The sequence below is a fragment of the Eleginops maclovinus genome, chromosome 13, assembly GCF_036324505.1.
Source record: "Eleginops maclovinus isolate JMC-PN-2008 ecotype Puerto Natales chromosome 13, JC_Emac_rtc_rv5, whole genome shotgun sequence".
NCBI lineage: Eukaryota > Metazoa > Chordata > Actinopteri > Perciformes > Eleginopidae > Eleginops > Eleginops maclovinus.
The window spans coordinates 22182059-22207384 of NC_086361.1; the positions used below are offsets into that span (position 1 = coordinate 22182059).

At 42.0% G+C, this 25326-nt stretch overlaps 1 protein-coding gene across 1 annotated transcript in view; it reads right to left on the reverse strand.

Moving 5' to 3' along the window:
- Positions 1–25326, reverse strand: part of arid1ab (AT-rich interactive domain 1Ab) — a 56491-nt gene that overhangs the window by 28076 nt on the left and 3089 nt on the right. The window contains 3 exon segments of the mRNA XM_063898722.1: positions 3673–3789; positions 4909–5646; positions 8331–8552. Of these exon segments, the coding sequence (XP_063754792.1) occupies positions 3673–3789; positions 4909–5646; positions 8331–8552 (1077 nt within the window).

Here is a 25326-nt window from a genome sequence, read left to right on the forward strand (position 1 = left end):
TACTTTGTATTTAGGGCTGCACAACAAATCAAAAGTGTATTCAAATAACACAGTATGGAATCTGAAAAGATGCTAGCCTGCCAATCAATTCATGTTTTGCTACAGATCCTCATCATGATGCAGAAATAAACAATCCCTCTAATATTGTTAATCATATCTCAATTTTAAAATCAAAAATAATCCTGATTAGCTATTTTTTTCTCCAAATCGTGCCTGCTAAGCTGCAGTGGCTTGTTGTGCTGTACTCACTGTGAGCTGTTTTAGATGAGCATCATGGCTACTAAGAGAAAGATGTTTCCATGTAGCAGCAACAGCAGCTCCGGGGAAGCGTCAGCGCAGTAAATACTCAACAGTTAAACTGTGCGTTTGTGTCCTGGAGCAGGAACCAGCTCAACCTGCTCAGCTAGTTCCTCTACGGCTGCCTTTTACTCGCCCCCCCCCCGCCACAAACCACTCCTCCTCCACCTTTTATCCACAGCCTTCTCTCAATCTGACTGTTGCTTCCTCTACCTGCTTTTCCAGCCGGCGCTGAGCCTCCTGTCCTCCTTTTATTCCCACCTCAACAGACGCTGGGTTTTTAGCACCTGGCTCCAACAGACCCATCTGTGCAGTGGATGTCTGGCTCTGAGTGTGAAGCTACTAAAGAAGCTAAATGGCTGCTTACTTACCTCTCTGGATCGGGATTTTAAACGTGTTCCAAGGCAGATTAAAATACAAATGTCTCTGTGCAAATCACTGCAGGTGCTTTCAAAATAAACACCTTTTCCCATGTTAAATAAAACCTGGAGATGTGTGACACACACATCCCGGAAGGTGTGTTTCTCTTGACTTAGGGTGATGCAAGTTAGTTAATTAAAGATTTAACTACCGAACACTTCCTTTACTTAACCTGCATAGCTATTAACTGCAGTTATTATGTTCATTAATCCTTCATTTAAAGAGAAACTATTACAGGTAAGATCGAAAATACGGTACAAAGTGTTTTTGTAATGATCATGCCCGAAGAAGAGACAAGCAGAAACAAGCATGTTGGCTAGCTTAGAAAAGGGCTGGATGCTCAAGGTGCCAAAACAACATTTAATAGTCAGAATTTCAAGGCCATATTTTCTTTAACAACATTTAGATATGTATTTTAATTTGACTGAATATATATGTTTTATAATAAAAGAACGGCCTGCAACACTTTTGTGTAAAAATACAGTCTATAGTATTCAATATTTGTGATGTTTTTATACTTAAAACTTGTTCAAAAATGTTCCACAACATCCTTAGTCACTCCCCTTTTCGGGTCCAATAGAGTTTGGGCTGCAAAATATATCGAAATTGCAATTTGGACTAGAGCAATATCTAAATCAGTGTGAGCACAACATCTGTACACATATATTTATAAAGTGTTGAGGAGCTGCAGAGAAAGCATGGCCTTACACAATGTGTTTTAGAGACTAAAAAGGTAAATCATAGTTTGGTTCAGATCCTCTTTATTCCAAATTGTGCAGCTCTAGTCAAGCCAAGTGTGTACTGGATGGAGTAATGCCATCTTGCATCATTAGGAATTTCCCAGCACAACAGACACTCCTGGCATCGCCTCCTGACACCTGCAGGAGTCAGCTGTCAGGAGGAGGAAGAGTAGGAGGAGGGATATTTACCTTAACCAGATTAATGTCTCTCACAGCCAATCACGAGGCGCCAATGGGGAATCCCCGAGAAGTCGGAGTGAGATAAATAAAAATAGCCCTGGCCCGGCCCGCTCGGCCAATGGCTGAGCCGCAGAGAGATGTATAAATAAATAAGAGAAATAAATAAAAGAGGAGGGAAACACATCCTGAGGGCATCCCCTGCTGGCAAAGACAGCGCTGCCTCCCCCCCACTCCCTCACCCCCCCCACTCCCTCCCTCCTTTTGCAGCATCTCCCACTACAACCAATCACTCACACTATTTCAAGTTATTTGCCTGCACTCCCTCAACTCCACCCCCACCCCCCACACCCCCCACCGCCGACTCTCACTTTCATTCTCTCTCATTAATGATCTCATTCCTCACTCTCCCTCCCCGAGGCCCAGAATGAGGTTAGCTCCGCAGTCTGACCTATAAACGGAGCCATGAAAACGGCAACGTGTTACAGCGAGACACCTCTTTAATGCTGGATGCTGGGGGGGGGTGTCTCTCTCAGTCTTATCAAAGCCAGGGGGCTATCAGACGCCACTTCACTTCCAACAATCCTTTTTTAAGCAGAAATGTGGGTTTCTTTTTCAGAAATAACACATTTTATTTCCCCTAACAAGTCAATAGAAACCTGGACTGCTGGAACACACTCGGTCTTAAAGAGACCCTTCTGAGCTTTTTGGAGTTTTCCTCTTTCCTGCAACTTATGCAGAATTCAGTAACCGGTCACTGATTCAGCCGACATGTCAACAGAAACGGTAAACAGAGCTGGGAATACACCAGTCCAAAGTGCTGAATGCTGACCTTTCTCTACTAAAGCAACACTCACAGCAGGTACCGCTGTAAAAGGCAGCATGTGTCCGAAGCCTCGCTCTGAATACGTTGTGAAGCTTAATTGGAACGTTTGGTAGTCAATTGATTTCACAAAAGTCCAATATTTATCCTACATTTCTTCACACTTTCTTCACTATTGGTGAAAACATTGGGTTTTGATCAGACCGTGGACTTTTGCTATAAGATTTAATATAAATAATACCGTTTATATTATTCCCCACAAAAACATTATTTCTATTGTACTTATAAACATTTGTCTCAGATACATTTGGCCTAGTAAAACAGGTGAACATTTCTGACATGTGCTTTGTAACACATAAGCTAGATTTCCATTTTGAGCGCTACACCTGTGTATTTTAGGGATGCATGGCTTAGTCAACTCAATAACGGTGTCTGCCGATATACTCCTTGTTGACTGTCACTGGTCCTTTGCCAGATATCTCAGCATGACATTGACCCGTGTCAGCGGCCGATGTTGATCTGCGGTGTTGTGTCTATTTCCTGCTGTTGTTTCAGATATTTGCTCTCTGACCAGGGACGGAGCTGAAATACTCAGCTGCTGCTTCAGACACGACTCTGGCGTGATGTAAGAGGGCAACAGGTGTCGAGAACACGTGTGTGATTTGTTTTCTTTTTTGTGTCCAGTGAGCAGCTGTTCAGAGAAACACTGAGCTGCAGAGAGGCAGCGATGTTTGTCTTTGTTAGGAAAACATGCATCTGACCTGACATCAGTAATATTTGGAAGATGAGGCACATTTATGTTTTGTTCTCTAAATGTGGGCCTAACTGAAACACAACAACATGGTTTTCTATGGTAAACCCCACCCCCCTCCTTCTAGTAGGTAGTTGTTTGTAAGCTAGAAAGTTTTTTTCTTATTTATAATTAATGTGAAAGAAGGGGATATTAAAGGTTGTTTGACTTGAATGATTTGTGGATATTTAAGTGCAATGAAGGGCTGTTTTTGTCCAAATACAAGAGCGTTTTTTCTACATATTTAGCAAAATCAACAGATTATTAAACTTAAGTGATCAAGAAAACAACTGAACGAGATCGGCTCCAAAATCCTTTCTAGTAGACATTCAGAAGTACTTAGAAAGAGCATATTTTAGTGCCATTTGGCATTGTCTGAAGGGCAAACTATGGAGGTGTTTGAAACCCAGCTGAAAGGGTCTTACCGGCAGACTGGAGGGCCGGCCCTGCATGCTGTCCTCCTGGCTGCTCTTGTTAGAAGCCATGGGCTGGTTGGAAGGAGGAGCGCTGGACTGAGAGCTGAACGAGTCCTGGGAAAGCTCCTGTTATGAGGACGAGAAGGAGATAATGTAATGTAAACTATAGACAAAACAAAACCTAAGTCAAGCGTCTTCAATGGACGTTTCTCACCAGTAACCAAATCAAATAGCAATGCCTCTCTGCCATGTAATGCAGGAGTACTTCCTTGTAAATCCATCTATTAATTTAACCGTCTTACAGATATTTACACCATTTTCCGACCAGTTCAAAATAACGACGTGCATTTTGATGGTCACTGTCTTTTGCACATTAAAGTCAGATACAAGTCGAACCTAACTCCGGGAACATTGGCGTTGTATATAATCCACAATTGCGATTCACTTTCCCTGAGTCAAACTTCCCTGGCTCTTCTTCAGTTTTGTACAGAATGCAGCAGCGAGGCTCTCAACAATCACTGTCCACTCAGCCCCCTTTCTTTGGCTGCCAGTGGAGTTCAGGATTGATTTCAGGATTCTTTTAATCACTTATAAACCTCTACATGGAAAGGCTCCTGGCTACCTTTCCCAGCTTTTGGTTCCACTGAGCAGCCACTCTGCTGTAAATCGTGCCAGTCTGAGAACACAAAGACTTTTTTTTTTAAAGAAGTAGTTTCTCTTTATATAATATCTATAGAATAAAATGGAATTCCTTTAGTCATTGCACCGAGTTCAACTACATAAAATAGCAATCCTCTCAGTGAATTAACAAGACTACTGAACAAGAATAAAAATAGAAAGCATATGAATGGAAAAGGTTGTATCTTATCTTGGGGGAACAAAGTCAATAAAAAGAAATTGTTGAAAAAATAAAAGGAAATTAAAAAGTTAATTGGGAAAAATAAACATTGAGGGAAAAAAACCTATAAAACAATAAGTGAAAATAGAGTGAAAAATGAATAATAAAATACAATTGTGGGAAAAAAAGGGAAACTTTTAATCTATACATTTTATATTAATGTTTCTATAAGTTCAAGGGTTGGTCTGGGTGTTCAACAGAGCTTTATGCTTCCTATCTGACTGCGGCTTTCTTACGTCTGTTGATTGATTTTCTTGCGCTCTGCCCTCGGTACTTGAAGTGAACCCCTTTGTGACGTTGGTTAAAAAGGTGCATCATAAATGAAGCAGCCAAGTGAGGTGTATTACCTGAGGAGGGGGGGGGAACCTCTGATATGGAGACTGTTGCTGCTGCTGAGGCGGCTGCTGCAGTGGGGGGGTCTGGGAGTAAGGGGATGGTTGCCCCTGCTGCCCGTGACCTGGGGGCTGCTGGGCTTGAGACGGTGGCCCTCCTGGTTGCTGTTGTTGTTGTTGTTGTTGTTGTTGTTGTTGCTGCTGTTGCTGCTGCTGCTGTTGTTGTTGTTGTTGTTGTGGGGGCCCTTGCTGCTGCTGTTGTTGTTGTTGTTGTTGTTGTTGTTGTTGTTGTTGCTGGGGGGTCTGTGGGGTCTGCTGCTGCTGCGGGGGCTGCCCTGGTCCAGGAGGCTGTTGGTAGCCGGGTTGACCCTGGGGGCCCTGCTGACTTTGGGGTCCTGGTCCCTGTTGAGGCTGCTGCTGCTGCTGCTGGGGAGGGACGTAGGGTGGCTGTCCAGGCTGAGACTGGGGGGGCTGGTTGTATGGAGGCTGGCCCTGAGGCGGGCCATGGGGACCTTGAGATTGTTGGTAGGGGGCTCCGGGCTGCTGCCCGTGTTGCCCGGCGGGCTGCGATGGATGGCCCTGCTGAGGGTACGGGGCTCCGGAGCCGCCCTGGGGTTGGCCGGCGTATGGAGGCTGCTGCTGCTGCTGCTGCTGCTGCTGCTGGCCCGGGTGAGGGGGGGCGCCGTGCTGACCGTAGTAACCCTGACTCTGCTGGCTGTAGCCCCCAGGACCCTGCTGCCCATACGCCGACATCTGTAAAACACAAAGAGTGGTGTATGAGAAGGACGATATGCATCACTGGGATTATCCCTTTTTAATATTTGCTGGCGGAAATAATCTAAATTTGCAGCAAAGTTGTAGGAATTATGGCGATATGAATTATAACATCTATCAAAAATATTTTGAGCAAAATAGCCCGTTGATAGTGCATGATTGAATCTTGTTGCCATCAATAAACAAATTACACATTTTTATAAACAATCATCAGGAATGAGGAAACAATGAGTCAGTGGGAGAAGACGGGGACACAGAACAGTAAATGACATCACTTTGCTTTAATGCAGCCTTTAAAACAAGAGGAAGACTTAACACTTATACCATATAAGGTCAATAAGCATCACAATATTGGTCCCTAAAACGTTAAATAAGGTTATCATAAATCGTAGCTCGCCACTGCCAAAATAAACAACACTAAAGCAGCAACACTCAGAGACGGTGTCTTTCTTATATGATAAGGTCTGTATTTTTAAATTAGGCTCTATTTTTCACTCTTCTACCATGATGGCAAACAAACATTTAAAAATGTTGCTCGTCAAAGTGTCTGAGAAGATTTGTATGTACCTAATTTCTACGTCCTTTCCATCATCTTTAGGCCCACATACTGTCTCATAAAATAAAACTGAACAACAACTATTCGTAAAACAACTCAGAATACTGTACATGCAGGCTTGCCTAACTCACACTTTATTCAAGTGTTTTTATACCCAGATTTGTTTGGGTCAAATAGCGCTAATTCACAAAGATCTGTGATGGAAAAAGTCCTTCAGTGTCCCACTCCTAGTTAGGATCAAAGGTAGATCAGCTTATAAGGATGAGAACAGACAGGCGAGTAAATATAACCCAGCAGAGTTTAATTGCCTCCAACATAAACTGATTTTTTCTCTTACTACAGGTTTACTATCCCGAGCCTCTCCGTAGACTATGCATCTCTACCTTATCGCTGACAGGATGCCGTCTGAAGCTGAGAAAATATGTAAAAATAACCGAAATCCAAAGTCACCTCTTTGATTCTGCATATTCTCGGTGGAGTAATAAGAGCATCTCTTCATCTTACTCACAGATTAAAAAGGGGGAAGACAACTGAGAGAGAAGGAGAGTGTGTTCCTCGCTATAAACTGATCAGTCAAATCACACGAGGACAAAAAAAAGTGTCACACTGAATCTGCGTATCGCTTTAAATTACATCTGTGGGAATAAAAATTGAGTTTGACTTCATCTCCTTGAACTTTCAACATGAGCCCTTTTCATATTCCTTCCCGATGCAGCGAGCAGAAAGCCTTTCAATACAGCGAATTCGTTTCATTACCCTGAAGGAGCACGGGAAGATAAAGGGCTGACCTTGTAAAGGAAACACAGTAATGTAAAAATGCAGAGGAGGGACATAAAAAAAAAAGGAGAGGAAGCCACGTGTTGTTTTGGGAGCAGCTACTTGAGAATTCATGATAGTAAAGAATCGGCACACGTTTTAAAACAACGTGAAGTGGCTGTATTGTATCGGTCCGACAAAGGGAGGGAAGTCTTTTTCTTCTCCGCAGGGCACTTATCGAGTCCACGGTCAGACACCAGGCAGGCCAGTATGAGATAATCACACCACACAATGGGCACAAGACCACAGACAGCGGACGGGAGAGAAAGGACTTCAATCTACGGGATTCCCTGCATGCATTTGTCTGTTAAGACCGACTGCCTGCCGGAGGGTTTAACAAAGGTGTTACGCCGGGATATGAGTAAGTGGCTACGGCAAACTGGATGTTTTTAAATTGGACTGTCAGGAAGTGTTGCCCACTGTGCCGGTACAAACAACCTGAATTTTTCCCACAACTTTCCAAGCATGGAAGTGAATCAGTCGGGGGAGAAATTGATGGTTTCTCGCTTTGGGTCTTTTCTCCTTCAGTCAAGTTTCGGTAGCAGGTGGAAAATAAGCTTCCATTTGGTTTTGTTAGGCTCTCCAATGATTTAGTTTGGATATTTGAGGATCAATAACAGGAATAACTTTGCTTTAGTTACAGCTACATCCATTAGCTCCAACTTACGTAAAATCAAAGTATGAAGTAGCTTTAGGGAAACAACCCTCTTTTTTTAAAGAGGACCAATTACACCTCAACGAATTGAGCGCCTCCAAACTTCTCGTTACCTGACGTCCAATGTGTCCGCTTTATGATTTGTAATTGGCCCTCTCAAGACTTTATCTGCAGCATACTTCGACTATTTCTACCACTAGTCATGGACAAAGTGAATGCTCCACTGCCTCAACAAAAACTGATTAACTTGTGGTCCTTTTGGAATGGACAAACAAATCAGAATCACCCCAACAGTAGCTATAAACCAATCTGATTTAACATCCTCATCACAAAAGGTAGCCACTTAACATTTGGTGATCTTAACACTAATGTTGAGACCTTCAGAACATGACATGTTTTAAGCTTTGGGTGAAAGTGTTTCTGGATCAGGACAAAACCCTGATCACTTGCTGCACATGTTATATTAGCACAAATCAACAGTCAATCTTTACAAAGATGTCAATTGAGTTTTGGCTTAAAACTTCATCAGTTTTCTAATTATCTTATCGTTGAAGCTCTTCTTCTTTCTTCAGAGAGAAGTTGTGCAGGGTTTCGATGCACATGCAAAGACGTTAATCCAAATGAATAGTCACTGACCTGTTGTCCATACTGCATGCCGCCCATAGCACCAGGCGTTCGGTTCTGCATCCCCATTGGATACCTCTGAGGGCCCGGAGGTCCGTATCCTTGCCCCGGATAGGAGCCTCCTTGCTGGGGTCCAGGCCCTGCAGGAGGCCCTTGCTGCTGCTGGGAGTACGGGTTGGGTCCGACGTATGGCTGACCACGCATTTTCCCGACCTGCTCCATTGGACTCGGAGGCTGGAGGACACGGAGAGAGAGAGCAGTGTTTAAATCAGCTGGAAAGGTGGATGGAAACGCTTTGATTTGAGAGGTAACGGTCTGTCAGTGGATTTAGTGGTTGATGGTTATGTTGTGTGTATTGCTTTGATTGGACGGTGCAGCCAAACGCTCTGACAGGCTATAAGGAGCTCCATAATGATGCAACTGATAGGATACTGTTCAGAATCCAGTAATGTGACAGGAGAACGCAAGAAGGCTTATTTTGGATCCTTTTAAGTGGGGTTTCTTTCCTGGAAAAAAAGCATTACTCAGCAATTAACACAAACGAGAACCATTGTGTCGTGCAAGCATCATCTCATAAACCAGTCACAGCATAATCAAAGCATGGAACAAAAAGCAGAGGGGGAGGTAAAAAAAATAAAAAATAACAGCAGTGGATTTACTTTCCCGACTAGCAAGGGAAAAAATTGGCCATGAATGAATGAATGAATGAGCCCACTATATCCGCCAGGAGCGTTTCCCTGCCCGGCGGATCATCGTGCCAGTGGGTGGATACTGTTATGGCGGAGACGTCGTAGTCGGGGAGGGTTTCTATGAAAATAAGCTAAAGGAAGTGGACGTGTCTGCGGTGTCAGGGTTTGTTGTTGGCGGGCGGGTGACCTTGGCCCTGTTTGGACTCGGGGAGATCCACATGGCCTTTTTTTTTTTTGGCTGCAGAGCAAGGGAGGGAAACTGAGAGTAGAGGAAGAGGAGGAGGAGGTGGGGTGGGGGGGTGGGGGTTGTAATGAGGTAGCTTCGCCTGTCAACAGCTGGAGCCAAGGTCATAAAGTGTGTGTGAGTGTGTACATAAGAGACGAGGCTGGTGGAATCCCAACACCCCTCGAGCGTAACGAAAATAAACACAATCCAGAGCCGCTGTAGAGTGGTGCAGGAATGAGTCCTGAAACGGGGGAATGAGTCAGCATTTTGGCACTTCTGGGTTCTCAAAGTCAAAGCTGTTTAATGTGTTTAGTAAAATAAGATAAAAATAAGGTATGTGGTTAACAAGACATTTTCACATTGTGATCTACGACAGGAAATACCCCACTGTTAGCCGCCGTTAGCTTAGCAGTGGTGACATGAAGTCCTGTGAGCGTGAAGTGGTTTCTTTATAGTCTAACGTTCGCTTTTTTCCACCAAGACAAAATCCTACATCTCCCACAATGCACCTGTAAAGCATGTTTGAATGAACCGTTCCTGCCTCCTAAATTCTCAGATGAAAAAGAACAAGCTCCTCTTTGAAGGCGTTTTGGCTGCTCGATTACTTTAAACTTTATCATTCCAGTAAAAAAAGAAGTGTGAAATGTAACAGGTGTGTCCAACGCATTCCATGTTGATGTGTGCAGTGTGTTCTGGATATGAACACAAGTATCATAAACATTTGTTTGCCACAGGATCAGATTTTTTTTGCAATATACCAAAATCCAGTGGGAAAATCCCATTGGCTTTCAGCTGGTTGCTAACTTCAGGTCGGCCTAAGAAAATGCGTTATCGCTGCACCGCTCAATGAAATGTTGCTCCACTGGAAATCAGAAACAAAGCTCAAGCCAGGGATGTCTGACTGGTTGGCGCAATCTTATGCCATCCTCTCATCACACCGCTGGCAGCCAGTGTTTTCCCATCAACCCCGGCGGTGCAGTCAGCGGCGTCTGAAAGTATGCACCACAATGAAGGTCTTTGAAGTAGCAACACCTCCTGGCCCGCTGACCTCAGGCAGCAGACACAAAGCTTTCATTGCTTCCCACGGTTATTAATCTGCGTGTGTGTGTGTGTGAGTGTGTGTGTTTTTCCTCCCACAAAAACCTCTTTTCCTTGGTTAAGGGAGACAACCACCGGGTGCTATTTATAGCCAGCGAGACGGAGAGAGGGCAGTCTGCCGAAAATGTAACAGGTCCCAGCTGCACTGCTGTTTGAACCCGGGCCAGGCCCCGCTCTTCCTGGGCTTTAATAAAGCAGCGGGCTCTGGCACTCTATGAATGACAGCGCTGCAACGAGAGGAGACCAGGTCGGGTGTAAAAGGGGGGAGGGTGGGTGGAGGGTGGCTCAGCAGGAGAGTGGTGTGTGAAAATATATTTGTGTGTGTGTGTGGGGGGGGAATCAACAGGCTGCAGGGCGGTCACTATCCAAGATAACATATTCCACTCCAGGTTTTCCCTGCAGCCTCCCCCAGGCCACACTCCTGAGCTCCTCCAGGTTCAGGAGAGTCAGTGTGTGTGTGTGTGTGTGTGTGTGTGTGTGTGTGTGTGTGTGTGTAAGAAGGAGAGGGGGGGTGTCATTACATTCTCCAGGGTCATTACAGACCGCACCGTAGGGGGGGGGGGGGGGGGGGGAGTAGTAACAGGTCCCGGTAGGCACTCTCCTGTGACCTCCAATGCACTTTTAACCCCTGCCTGAGGAAGGACACCATACCTTCCCCCTCCCCCTCCCCCTCCTCCCACCTGACTTCATGCCATGACGGGAGTCTGAACTGCATAAGACACCACCATGTTGCTGGTTTTCAATCCATTTCAGACAGGTGTATGCATGTAAATTAAGGATGCGCTGAAGGAAAACTTCTCAGCCGATGTCGAAGCTTTTCTGTTCAATTTTTCAAACAAATGCATCTTAATTATATATTTTTTTAAATCAAATTAAGTTTGTTTTTGGAGCAAAGTACATGTATGGACAAACTCATTTTATTTATTAAAAAAGTAAATACATTAAACATAAAGTCAGGTGTTTTTGTCCATTTGAGGCAAAAAAACACTGAGAATTTCTCCCAACAAACTGAAGCTTGAGCCACTTCTCTCGATAAAGATGCACTATTACTCTTTTTCTAATGAGCTGCTTAAAGCTTTTAGACGGAGCCTCCTGTGTCATCCGTAAAGTTATCCGCGGAGGCCTGGATCACCCGCTAACGTTCTCCAATCCACATGAAAAATGACTCGCGAGTTAACAAACAACAGACCAGCAACACTAAAGGTAAAATCTATTTCTCATTTAGACAAAATCTCCCAGCAATGACCGGGCCATAAAACAATCAACCTTCTTTTTTCCTCCTTTCCCCTCGCCCGATCTGAGGTCGATATTTTGGGCTGGCGGAGAGAATATTTCTGTGTTCCTGCTTTTCCATTAAGGAGGCTGACAGCTCGGGACAGGGCGCTGCGGGGAAAGAGCCGGAAAGAAGAACAGCTCGAAACTACAGCTACAAACGGGCTTGCAGCTCCTCGAGACAACAGCAGGATCGACGCTGAAGCTCCTTAAAAAACACCTGTCTTACTTTACAACCAACATCTGGAGATAGTGGACATTTGGAGCTAAAATATACACATTTTCTTCTTAAAAATTCAACTAATGATGAGAAAGAAATGTATATAGTAGAAGAGAATGAAAACAAATGTAATGTATGCTCCAAATAAGCGTACTGAATTGAATATATTTCACTTTATTATTATTATTAGAATTCAGCTGGTTTAATTTTATTTATTCTTATTGTGATTTATTATCATCATCAAGTGCGTTCTGGTTTACTTTTATTTATTTATTTTAAAGCATTTTGGGCTGCATTTCTTGTACGAAAGATACTCTAAAATAATATTATATTTAACTATATTATTATTATTTTTCTATCTGGACCAAATTCAAGACCAATATTCCAAATATTAGCATTTTTATTCATTATTTTCTATATAAAAAGGGTGATTCCATTCCAAAAAATTCCATTTCATGCACATTTATTTAAATATAGAGCTGAAGATATTTGCTAATAACATAAATGAAATAGTATTATGTTCACAGCAAATTAGGTAATCTAAACGACAACCATTAATTGTATATAAAATGTCCGAAAATAGTGCAAAATATCCAATCATCATGTATGACTACAAAGGTCTTCCAGTCAGTCGAAAAACCCAAATATATATTCACGTTAGTATGACATAGAACAAAGAAAAGCTGTAAAAAAAACACCACATTTGCTCATTCAAAACAATATTTCCTGACATTTTTGCATTAACAATTACTTAAATAATCATCAATATGCTGCTTTTTTTCCTGTGAACCAGGATATTAAATCTGCTCGAGATATCTCGTTGTGTTTCCCCTCCACGGCCTCTCCTTTGATGCTGTTAACACATCTGTGAACAGCAGCTGGGGTATAGCTGTGGCCAGTCTCATTGATCTGTTTACCAGCACTTTCCTCCCAATGCTTAAGTTGTTCACATCTGACACACCATCACACATCCTCTAAGAGAACCTCTGTGTGTTGTGTGTGTGTGTGTGTGTGTGTGTGTGTGTGTGTGTGTGTGTGTGTGTGTGTGTGTCAGGGTCTGCTATTGAAGCCTATGTTCCTCTTTCTCTGTAGTTACAGAATGAGTGGCTCTTCACCGCTGCTGTTGAGGAAAGACCTTGAGCTTCTGAATGCATTTCCCTACGTAGTAGCACGAGTGAGAACTTATAACTAATGAAACTTAGATAAGAAGGCCTTTAAATACTGCAGGTACGAGACTTAGGAAGAAAAACAGTGTACTAGGGCTGCAGGATGTAACAGTTGTTCAATGATTTCCCAGTAATCAGAACAACACATGAAGACAGCGTCGACCTGCAGTGCACTAGTATGCAGTCAAAGGTCAAAACATGTACTGTGTCATGCCATTAAAAACCAAACATGGTACAAAATGTTGACTATTTTACTGGAAAAAGTGAAAAAAATAGTTTGATTTTCATGATTTTGCGAAAGAAAGTCTGGTCTTCGATGAATAAAACAAGCAACTCTGCTTTATATAATACATTTCTAGTAACAATAATGTCTGAGTGCTGCCAAGAATCAAGCGATAAGATATTCAGGGGTTACGATATATTCATATATTGTAAAGAATTCGGTATTTGTAGACATGTAATCCTAGGAAACTTGAAATTGCATAAAGAGTAGATTGTCCTTTGTATAACACTTCAACCACGTTGGTCAATATCCATTTAAAAAGCCATATTAAAGGTTGTTTTGTAAAGATTTCCAGCACTTTTTTAAAGTCTGTGATAAAGAATAATGTGTATTTAGCCTATTGTGAATAACTAGGATAATTATAAATGAGAAAGATGATTAACTACTTGGTTTTTCCTCAAGAACTTTCAATTATGAGGAATATTTCACACCTTTTTTAGACAAAACACTGCACTATAAACATAATTACCATCGTCTCTCATCAGTAAGAATTTGAGGATCTTTTGCATGAATCAGAGTTTTACTAAAATGAAAAAACACTTTCAGTTTTATGACTAACTAACTCCACATGCAGCTACAAGTCTGATATATTCACAAGGGCGGCACATCGCTGCACGCTCTGTTTTTTCTGCTCCGTCATCTAATCAATTTCTGAAGGAAACTCTTCCCCTCCCTTTTTCTTCTTCCTCTCTTCCACAAAATAAATAAATATCCACAATTAGCACGTGGCTAATCTGCATAGAGGAAAGCTCTCTTGGCAGAAGAGGTTGCAGCGAGTATATTGTGTCATGACTGGGCGGCTGGTGGATATTGCAACTATTTAAAACTGTGTGTGTGTGTGTGTCATGGGGATAGAGATTTACATTGGGAGGGATGAGGGAGGAAGGGGGGCAGTGTTTGGAGCAGTGCCTGAGAGCAGCGTCTACGAGGCCGAGTGCAGCAGATGGACCGGGGGGGGGGGGGGGTTGGGGGGGCAGACGATAAACAACTGCTGCTAATTTAATCCGCCACACGGCCACATGGCCTCGGCTCGGCGCACACACACCATTGTTCTGCGCTAAAGCCCTTTGACACGCAACACACCGACCAACAGCACCGAGAGATCAGGGTGAGCTCGCAGGGAGGCAAACATCACAACAGGAGATTCTACCTTTACTCCGTTTCATACACTTTAGTGGCGAATTCAGGTGAATTTAGACACTTTAACTCATGTTGGCAAGTCCTATCACAGTGGGAGAGGAGCAGAAGGACCAGTATTGTAGGGGATAAGCACTTTGATCCTGAGCAGAAGTGTCCTATCAATACTTTCTCCACTCATGGAGTCATGCTTTAGACTTTAATCCCAATGCAAGCTGAATATTCCTCAGATATCACAAACCTTAATACTTAGAATTTCCCATAAAAGTTTGGGAAACGTACAAATACTTTGTCCATCCAGCAGACCAACAAGACAATAAAAAGCCCATTAAATTGGTGATTTAAAATCAGTACTAGAGGCTATATTGTTTAAGGTTTCTACCGATAGTTTAATGTTCTATACTTTTATCCTGAGGGTTAATTGGATGTTTATTACTAATTTCGATCCAATTTTAAGGAGAAAGTGGGGCTTAAAATACACACACTTTCAAAAATGCATATCTAAATATATATTTAGAGGAAAGCTGTAGGATTTCGCAAGGTCTTATGAACGAAACACACGTTTTTCAGTTACGTTGTCCAGCAGTGGCTCAGTCAGTAGGGGCTTGGACTGGGAATCGTAGGGTCGCCGGTTCAAGTCCCCGAACAGACTTGAAATATGGAAAGTGGACTGCTACTTGGAGAGGCCCAGTTCACCTCCTGGGCCCTGCTGTGGTGCCCTTGAGCAAGGCACCAGACACCTCCAATCCCCATTTCTCCCCAGGCGCTGAACAATAGCTGCTCCTAGTACTAGGATGGGTTAAATGCAGAGGACAAATTTCACTGTGTGTGCTCTGCTGTGTGCATGTGTGTGACTAATAAAGAGGGTTTCATCTTCCGATTCAAATTTTACATTGATTTCATGAAGAAAATCCATTATATAACAAAAAGGAGGTCTTGGTGAGCTGGTTCAATATTAGGTAAACATGCATTCTAGCACCAACAGCAGTGAGGCTCTTCCTGAAGCCGTAAAGCATGAAAAGAAGCGAGACCGCTTGATGAATAGAGATTTAAAGTATCCAACTAGAGCATCTGGGCAGAGATCCGTACCTGAGGGCTAAAGTAAACAATCCACTCCAGGAAAAAAAAATAACCACAAACGTCATGTTCTCAATTAAGCAATTACTCTGCTTTCCCACCGCATCAACCTGAGGAGCTGAGCGCTGCCTGACTACGGATAAAAGCACGGAGGGTCCAGGTTTGGTAAATATGTCGGTGCGGGTGCTTCCTTCCACACCGAGCAGAGGCACCCTGCACACACAGATGTTCACCCAGCTGCTGCAAGGTATTCAAAGATGTTCAGGGGAGGAGAGGAGGAACGTGAGCATGTAGTCTGCGTCACATCTCTGAGAGGTGAGGCACAAGAACAAGGCTTTCTGAGGTTAATAAGTACCACAGAAACAACACAAGTTACGCCGCTGCCTCTGCATCTTATCCCCAAAGACTAGCAGCTAAAAATGTGGTTGTCAACTTTTATAGATATATTTTAAGATCTGTTCGGATTTAATTTGACAGCGGAGAGGAATTGGAAAAAATGTTTTTAAGGTTTGTTTTATATCTTCCCTTTTCCACTGACTTTCAATCAATCATACAGGCAGACATAAGCCAGCATACACACCAACATACACACAAAACTCACATGGTGGATGAGGAGGCAGTGTGGTTTGACAAAAAAAATAAGCAGTCAAAAGCAACAAAGAACCAGATCCAATCGAATATTTCCATAGGTAAATCCAAAGATTATTTCCTTGATAAATCACTACTTTTTGGAAATAGGTGAAAAATATTCATCCTAGTTTCTTAAAATCCAAAGTTATGTCTTTAAATGTCTTGTATAGTCTGACTCGCACCTCAAGATATTCACTTTAATATGATAGTAGACAAAGAAAAGCAGAAAATCGCCGCATTTGAGAAGCTAAAGACACTTTTTTGCATTAATATTACTCTGCCATTGCAGCTCTCATCCAAGCAATCATACTGGTTGCAGAATTCTTGCTAGCATGTTTCACTACTCATGAACTCATTCCAAAAATTGGGAATGAATAGCCTTGAACAAATGTGATATTGTCATTTCTAATGGGAATAAAGTAACAAACCACTTCAAGGAAAGAAATCTGTATTTTTGACCCTTTCACTGCCGGCAACTCTCAGAAAACATTCCTTCAGTGAGAAGAACTTCCATTGATTAGTGACGGAGGTGATTAGCACAGGTGAGTGAGTGTTTACAGCTGAACAACAACATAGCCTGCAGTGTTAACAGGTTCACAGCACTGTATACTAACAGGCATGGTGTGCACAGTGGATCCAAATCTCCCGTTGGGAAGATCAGAGGAGTTATAGCTGATAGAAAAAATAAATAAAAAGGGGGCTGCCTGCTGCTGCCTGGCTGTCGGTGGGATGTTCAAGTTGGAGGTAAAATAGAGGGAACATCCAGTTAACCTGTCAGGAAAAGCTCATATTTTTCCAGGTGACAGTGGCTGATTCCCAGGAGAGAGATGAGGCTGGGGGGGGGGGGGGGGGGGTAAGGACAGCAGCGAGAACAAACCACATGTTCATCTTGTAACATAGGGTTAATAGTAAACTCTGAAGGGTGTGTCCGTTTCATCGCAGCTCATTTCTTCCACTAGGCATCCATCTGGGAGTAAACATCCAGGTGCACCGAAATGCTTAAACAGATCATTGTTAAAATGCAACGGGTGTTTACGGTCACGGTCCACTGGCATCCCATAATAAGCAGCAGTGGTTTTATTTAAGGCCAAAGAGCGAGTACAGGTTAAGTAAAGCAGCAGCGCTCAAGTTACACCCGAGCCCTTCACCGGCACTGAGGAAAAAAAGGAAACTCTGCTGTCCTTTCCTGCTCAGAGACTCGATGTTTTAAGCGAGTCCTCTGTCAGCGTTGGGAAAAACGAGACAGTGATCGGTTACATCACGTTACCGAGGCTGCAGAGAAGGATGCTTATTCAGGCTGACCACTGGCACCCTGGACGACCCATTACGATAAGTGTGTCACTCACTACGATGCCAAAAATACCCTGGCCAGTGAGCGGGAGGCGAAGCCACTTAAGGACCTGGCTGGGTCACTGCCTGCCTCATGGTTACAGTCACAACACACACACACACACACACACACACACACACACACACACACACACACACACACACACACACACACACACACACACACACACACACACACACACACACACACACACACACACACACACACACACACACACACACACACACACACACACACACACACACACACACACACACACACACACACACACACACACACACACACACACACACACACACACACACACACACACACACACACACACACACACACACACACACACACACACACCTTTCAATGTAAGTGGTGCAGAGTAGGCGAGTAAACCAATGGGTTCTTTCCATTCGATTTCGCAACATTGCATAAAATAATCTCTGTGGCAAAAACAACCTTATGATACTATCATGTTATGTTTAGCGAGATAATGTCAACATATAAACACCACTTTAGAAAATGCAATCACCAGAAGTAAAAATCTAATGTTGGGCTATAAAGGAACTACAGCACGGTCACATGACTTCACGTCACCACCGCTAAGCTAAAGGCGGCTAATGTTGGGCTATAAAGGAACTACAGCACGGTCACATGACTTCACGTCACCACCACTAAGCTAAAGGAGGCTAATGTTGGGCTATAAAGGAACTACAGCACGGTCACATGACTTCACGTCACCACCACTAAGCTAAAGGAGGCTAATGTTGGGCTATAAAGGAACTACAGCACGGTCACATGACTTCACGTCACCACCACTAAGCTAAAGGAGGCTAATGTTGGGCTATAAAGGAACTACAGCACGGTCACATGACTTCACGTCACCACCGCTAAGCTAAAGGAGGCTAATGTTGGGCTATAAAGGAACTACAGCACGGTCACATGACTTCACGTCACCACCGCTAAGCTAAAGGAGGCTAATGTTGGGCTATAAAGGAACTACAGAACGGTCACATGACTTCACGTCTCCACCGCTAAGCTAAAGGCGGCTAATGTTGGGCTATAAAGGAACTACAGCACGGTCACATGACTTCATGTCACCACCGCTAAGCTAAAGGAGGCTAATGTTGGGCTATAAAGGAACTACAGCACGGTCACATGACTTCACGTCTCCACCGCTAAGCTAAAGGAGGCTAATGTTGGGCTATAAAGGAACTACAGCACGGTCACATGACTTCATGTCACCACCGCTAAGCTAAAGGCGGCTAATGTTAGGGGTGATAATGTTTTGTAGTCTCTTTAAGACCCTTAGCAACAGCCTTTTTTGAGACACGTTATTGGTATTAATTGATGTATTTTATGTTGTAGAACAAAGCGTTTAAGTCTTGTTAACCACAGACCTTATTTAGGCAGTAATCCAATTCTTAAAACCATTGAATGCAGACAAGGGAACCAAAAGTGCTAAAATGCTACCTCGTTCATGGGTTGTGCCGCTGTTTAATTCCAAAGGCAGCATGGAGAGGAAATGGTGTGTGGAGGCCATACTTAAAAGCAAATGAGCGAGTGCACTGGAGAGACCGTTGTTGAATGCTCTCTCTGGCACGGCCATGCAAATATTCAGGTTCGAGAGGAAAACTGTGCCAGAAACAGTTACTGCCTTTTCTAATAGCATAGCCTAGAGTTGGGCGCTGTGAAGGAACATCAAATATCCTAATATTACAGGCCAAATACCTTCATATTTGGGTTATATTTTAGGGTTTACCATTGATGCTTTCACAAAGTATTTACACAATGAGATATAGGATAAATAATCATCAGTAAGAGGGTAAAGGCAAACAATTGCAGAGCTACAAGTCTGGTAAATTCAGAAATTACAAACTAACTTACTGTAATGCAGTCTCAAAATATTCTAAATCTGACATGATATCTAGCCTTATATCACAATATTAAAACAATGCCCAACTCTACAACCATTCAACGTTCAAGTATCACAACAAGGGTCCAGAGTTAGCATTAGCCAGGCAGCTCATACTGTTTGAATGTGTAAATAATCGTCTTTTGCCACAACACAAGACAAACTAAATATCTCTTCTGCTGTTGCTTTTGTCCGTGGCCCTGCTGACATACCTCTGCTCTTTATTAACCACTAGCCAAAACAAAACAAAACAATGGCTCATATCAAACAAGTTGCTGATGTCAACTGATACACCGCTGTACAGAATGATGTGCCATTTAAACTTGTGTCCCTGCCCATGTTCAAAAAGCACCTCACAACATTTCTCTGCACTAAGTCCTTTGATCCCTAACCCCCACTCCCCTTTTTTGTAAAGCGACCTTGGGTACCATGAAAGGCGCTATATAAATGTAAGTTATTATTATTATAAATGTACCTTAATAATCCAGGACGGTTGAAATAAGAACTGGCACGTGTACTTTAGGACTTAGTGCTCAGAAGTTATATTTTGACTACAGTTCAGAGAGAAAACTGTTTATGCTCGGTGTTTTTTTAGGAACATCATGTGAAAGTATTGCTATGACTGCGACCTATCATTATGTAAGTTTTCAAACAAGATTATGTTTTACTCAAGGAAGTCTTAGAAAATTGTAGAAAGAAAACTGAACCCTAAAAAGTTCAAGGCCAAGAGGACAAAACCAAAAGAGAATTGAATTTAGGGCAAGAATAAATGATTCATTTACACTTTAATTAACTTTTAGGAAATAGTGGAACTTCAATGTCAAATTTCATTTTTTTAAGGGGAACATTTGGTTGCAAATTAACCAAATATTACATTTCATATTGGCTGCACGAATCTAGGGCTAGCACTGATTATAGATTGGCCCATAAATGGAATAAAATAGCAAAATTAAATTACAAAAGTCCAATATCACATTTAAAATACATTGTTTTGTTCATCAAGAAACGATGCCGTTACCTTTTTTCAATTAAAAAAAGGCACAATTGAGGAGATGAACTTTGGCATTTATGTTGAAAAAAAGGATTAAACCAATTAAAACATTTACTGAGTTAATCTGTATCAACTTCCCTACCCATCAGATTATTAGTGAGTATTCATTAATCACAAAATATATTCAACAACTATCTGTATTGTTTCTTCTCTATCCATCACCTTACTAAGGATTTCTGCTCTTCTATTCTGCTGGTATAAAGCTCAACATGAGGCTCACACTGGGTATTGATCCACCGTTGCTCTGCAAAGATGAAATCTGTCTGCACACTTTTTACCAGCCTCTGCTTACCTTAAATGCACTCCACATCTTCGGTTTTATTAGCCTTGAAAATAAATCTTAAACAGTGTATATACTACATGAGGCAAAACAGAAAGCAAGGCCATGACTAGAGGGAGCAATCCACACAAACAGAACATCATGATCGAGTTCCTCAAAAGACACGAAGAGAGAAAGCATCTGTTCCTCTTTCCACTTTATACTCTATATGAGGCATGCCATTTTTATTCTGTAGAGAGCAAAGGTGAGAGCTACATGAGGAGGCAGGAAGCATCAGTCTCTACCTTCTACGATCAACAACTGCCGCCAATGTAAAAGGTTAACCACTTTATTCTATAAAAGCACACACACGCCATGCGTCATGTAAATTAAGTCTGTAGTCTGACGCTCGGAGGACGACATTACTATGCTAATACGGAGCATTTTAGAAAGGTAAATGTCAAAAGAAATGAATTACCTTTATATTGCGCCGTGCCCTGATGCAATAGCCCAAGTTTGACATTTTGTCCATGGAGGAACTTGTTTTTAATGTGCAACGCTCGCTCGGCGTACAGTTATTCAGATTCATAATTATCCGGGGATGTATGAAACCGAGGATCTTAATCAAATAACGGATGCATGCAGTAACTTGCTGTCGTTTGTGGAAGTCAATAAACCCGGTCAATGCTTAATTTTCTTCTGATGTATCTCAAAAACTCACAGGGATGATAAGAGTGCTGTAGGCCTACGTATAGGTTGAGCTGGCCAGATAACCAATCAGAGCAGACTGGGCTCTGGTTTCAGACAGAGGGTGAAAAGAGGAGCTGCAGCACAGGCAGTATGAGAACAATAAAGAGCTTTTTCAACATTAAAGCATGGAGACATGTCCCAGGAGAGGCAGAAAATACAAATGAGAACCTGAAAATGTAGAGAATTTAAAAGGAGGAAAATGCAACACTGTCTTTAGCTGTCAGCGGGACAACAAAAAAAAGAATAAGGGTGACGTTACGGAAGAAACACAGACTGCTGGTGACACGTGGAGGTCAGACCTGAGGCAGCGCGACACACACACACACACACACACACACACACACACACACACACACACACACAGAGTAACTGGCGCACTTTATACACAAATACACACAGCTGTCAGGGGCAGACGAAGATCATTCACAAAACACCCAACCCCTCCTTCCCCTGGGTATCACTGACACCGTTTCTCCCTCACACACACACATCATCTAGTTTCTCTCACACACACACACACACACACACACACACACACACACACAGTTGCCGGGAGGCAGCATGCTGTCCATGTGGCCTGTGGAGAATCATTACTCAGCAAAGCAGACTGAAAGAGCCGAGAGTGAACTTCCTCTACGAAAGCTCGGGCTTCCTCTCTCCCCCCCCGTCCCGCTCAACAGTCGGGGGAATTTATTGTTCTGAGTGTTTTCTTGGAAACATGCGTTGTGTTTAGAAGGAAAGAAGAGCATTTCACTTTCTAGGTTTTGTGTACAGGATGATACTCGGGTCCATTGACGCAACTCTTATCCATGAACTAATCATTTTAACTACAAAAAGGAAGAGACCAGCAATTATATCTATGACGGATCCCAAACTACTTACTTTTTAGGTTATGAAGTCAATGAAAAGTGCAGTTAATTTTTTTACTTCTTTGAAGCCATGAGGACATTTTTAAATTGATTGATTTGTCTGAAAAAAAGGTTCATATTTCCAACTAAATCACGTGGTTAAAGCAGCATATTCTCTAACCATGGAAGCAGCAGATGTTAGCTGTTCGCCTTAAAGTTATGTCAAAATGATAACTTAAATACTGACCAATTGTTTGGTTTAGACAATGTCGATACACAGCTAAAATGTCTTCTGCAAGTACGGCTGCACTTCATTAGCGACTCATTTGCAGAATATATTCTGGGTTCATCGTTCAATCTGTGAAATGTGAAGATATTAGAATAAAATATGACAAGGAAAAGCATCAAATCTGCATGTTTCAGAAGCTGCACCCAGCAGATGTGCAGGGGGCTGAAATGATTAGTCAGTTAATTAAAAAGACAAAATATATTCCATCAATCATTTTGAGTTTATTTATCCAAAAACAAAACAAATACGTAGTTCCAGATTTGTTTATAAGTTGTGTGATAGCTAAGTATCTTTGGACCTTTTCAGACGTCACCTTGAGCCTTGGGATATTGTGATTGTCAGAAACCTGGATTATTATTATTTTACATAAGACCAAATTATTTATCTGTCAACTATGAAAAATAAGCTAAATTAATTGATAATAAAAATATGTCTGCTGCTCTAACTTTGCTATTATTTTTGTGCTAATATTCAAACACATTTTGATCACTTTCAAGTCCAAAAGAAAAAATAATAATCCTGTTTCAGTGTGAAGGACTCTGTTTTGAGTATACTTCAATATCCAGGCTGATCTCATATAAAACTTCCAATAAACCCTGAAATAAATTACACTTAGCTCAGCTCTGGCGTGCTAAATATGAGCATCCTGGTCTGTTTAAAGCTCTAATTAGTTTACTTTTGAATAACAATGCCGACACAGGCGAGATGTGTTGCGCTGTTGTATATTAAATATATTCCATCTTCATTACCAGTGAGACTTTTTGACACCATAAAGCTGTCATGAGTCTGTTTGTTTGTGTGCTACTTTCCAATTTGCGGTGGGGCTTCCCTTGTACATTAGCAGCAGAGCCATTAGCATCTGTCAATTTAACACCCTCGCTTTGGTGTTTTTCATTATGTTTCTCCAAAAGAAATATTTCCAAAGTGTCTTCGATTATGATTTAATTCAAATTCAATTTGTGGAGTCAGCCTTGCAGAGCTGAAGGGGGATTCTCCCCGACTCCCATGTGTGCGGAAGAGGGAAACACCTGGCGTTGAAACCCATCAGAAAACAACCCCGCCAAAACACACTTGTGAGTATTTGTTTGTGTGTAATGAAAACCCATAATATTAGCCGTTTACACACACCACTCAATTAGCACATTACTCCTCTTCAGCAGGTGGCCCAAGGCAGGTGAACGGCTTTATAAAAACCATCCATCGAATCATTACCAGCGATATATCCGCCAGTTAAAAGGCCAACAGTGGCGGCGATAATGGAGGGAGAGTTAAAGCATTTAATAAAATGTGCTTAAATACAGCCGACAGCAACCATCATGGACAGAGGATAGTCTGTGAGACACTCTTCATGTGCTATGATTGGACAACACTTTGAACCCGTCCCACACAGACCCCTTTGTGTCCTGCAAAAATACATTTCCTACCATCTTCAAGTGTACTTAAACAAAGTTTCCATTTACCAGACCCTCTTTTTCTACTTGCATCAGAACAATGAGCTTAGGCTTCTTGATCAAACTCTTCAAAATAAGAATATCTAGTCGTTAAAAAGCACTAGAAGTGTTAGGATATGAATCAGTCTTTCTCCTTAGACATTGAAGGGTCAGGTTGAAAGGATCCAAGCACAAACAAAGATTACTGCAAACTACTTTCTCTGGCAGATGTTATTCCAAGTTCATAACTTTAATTTGACGACTGAAATATGAAGAAAATGTTGTTTTGTACACAATTCAATGAAATATAGAGATTAACCCAAGAAATAATTCAGTGAAAGGAGTGTTACAGAAGCTAGTCATCAAGAACTGACTAGAACTGAAATAAACCTTAGATTATACGACTTCTGATTGTATTGCACCATAGAAAATAACTTAAAACATAGGTAGAAATGATTAATTAAAGAAAATACAAAACACGATTAGACCACATATCCTTGTCTGGTGGAACATAATTTAACCTGATTTAAAGCTTCTTGGAATAATGGTCATGCACAACGACCAAACAAGCTCAATCGTTGTTGCTCCATTCGTCAAACGACCAAAGCAGAACACACTAGTTATCGACCTAAACCTGAAGATGAGGAGCAAAGGCCTGCTAAAAGAAACACAACTTCAGCAACATGGAAATAACATGTTTGAAAATGAATGCTGAGCAGTGTCAATGTGTCAAATTAAAACAAAAAGGGAAATCCAACTTATTTCAAATAAGCAGCATTACAGAATCACTAAGGACTAAGACTCATCAGCATCACACTTCTTATTCCTTATTTTCTGAAGATTAAACGATCAGCCAGGTTGAAAATGACCATGCTGCCTTAATATCTGGTCATATAGATTAAAACATCTTGAATCAAAACCTTTTGCTGACATTAAAAACAATCACAGGGTGGAAATAATAACATATATTGAACTATGAATAGCAGCCTAAAGTTTAAAGGCAACATGTGTGGTATCATCTTCTATGAACTGAGTATCCCTGTGCAAGAAATAATGCAGCAAAGCATGTCTACGTTCCTGCAGGAAAAGCAACACACAAACAGCACTACTTCAGCAGAAGATGCCTCAAAAAAATATGTGAAGATGCAACAACAACATGTATTAGATATTAAGAAATTGCGAACAAAATCTCGTCTTTAGGATAAGTGAACCCTCTCTGAGTGAAATAGAAAGCAGATTTATTCCCTAAAAAGGAATCACATGCCTTATTATTTGTGACGAGGCTACACACCGGCGCCATCCTTCACGTGTTTATCTAGATGACAA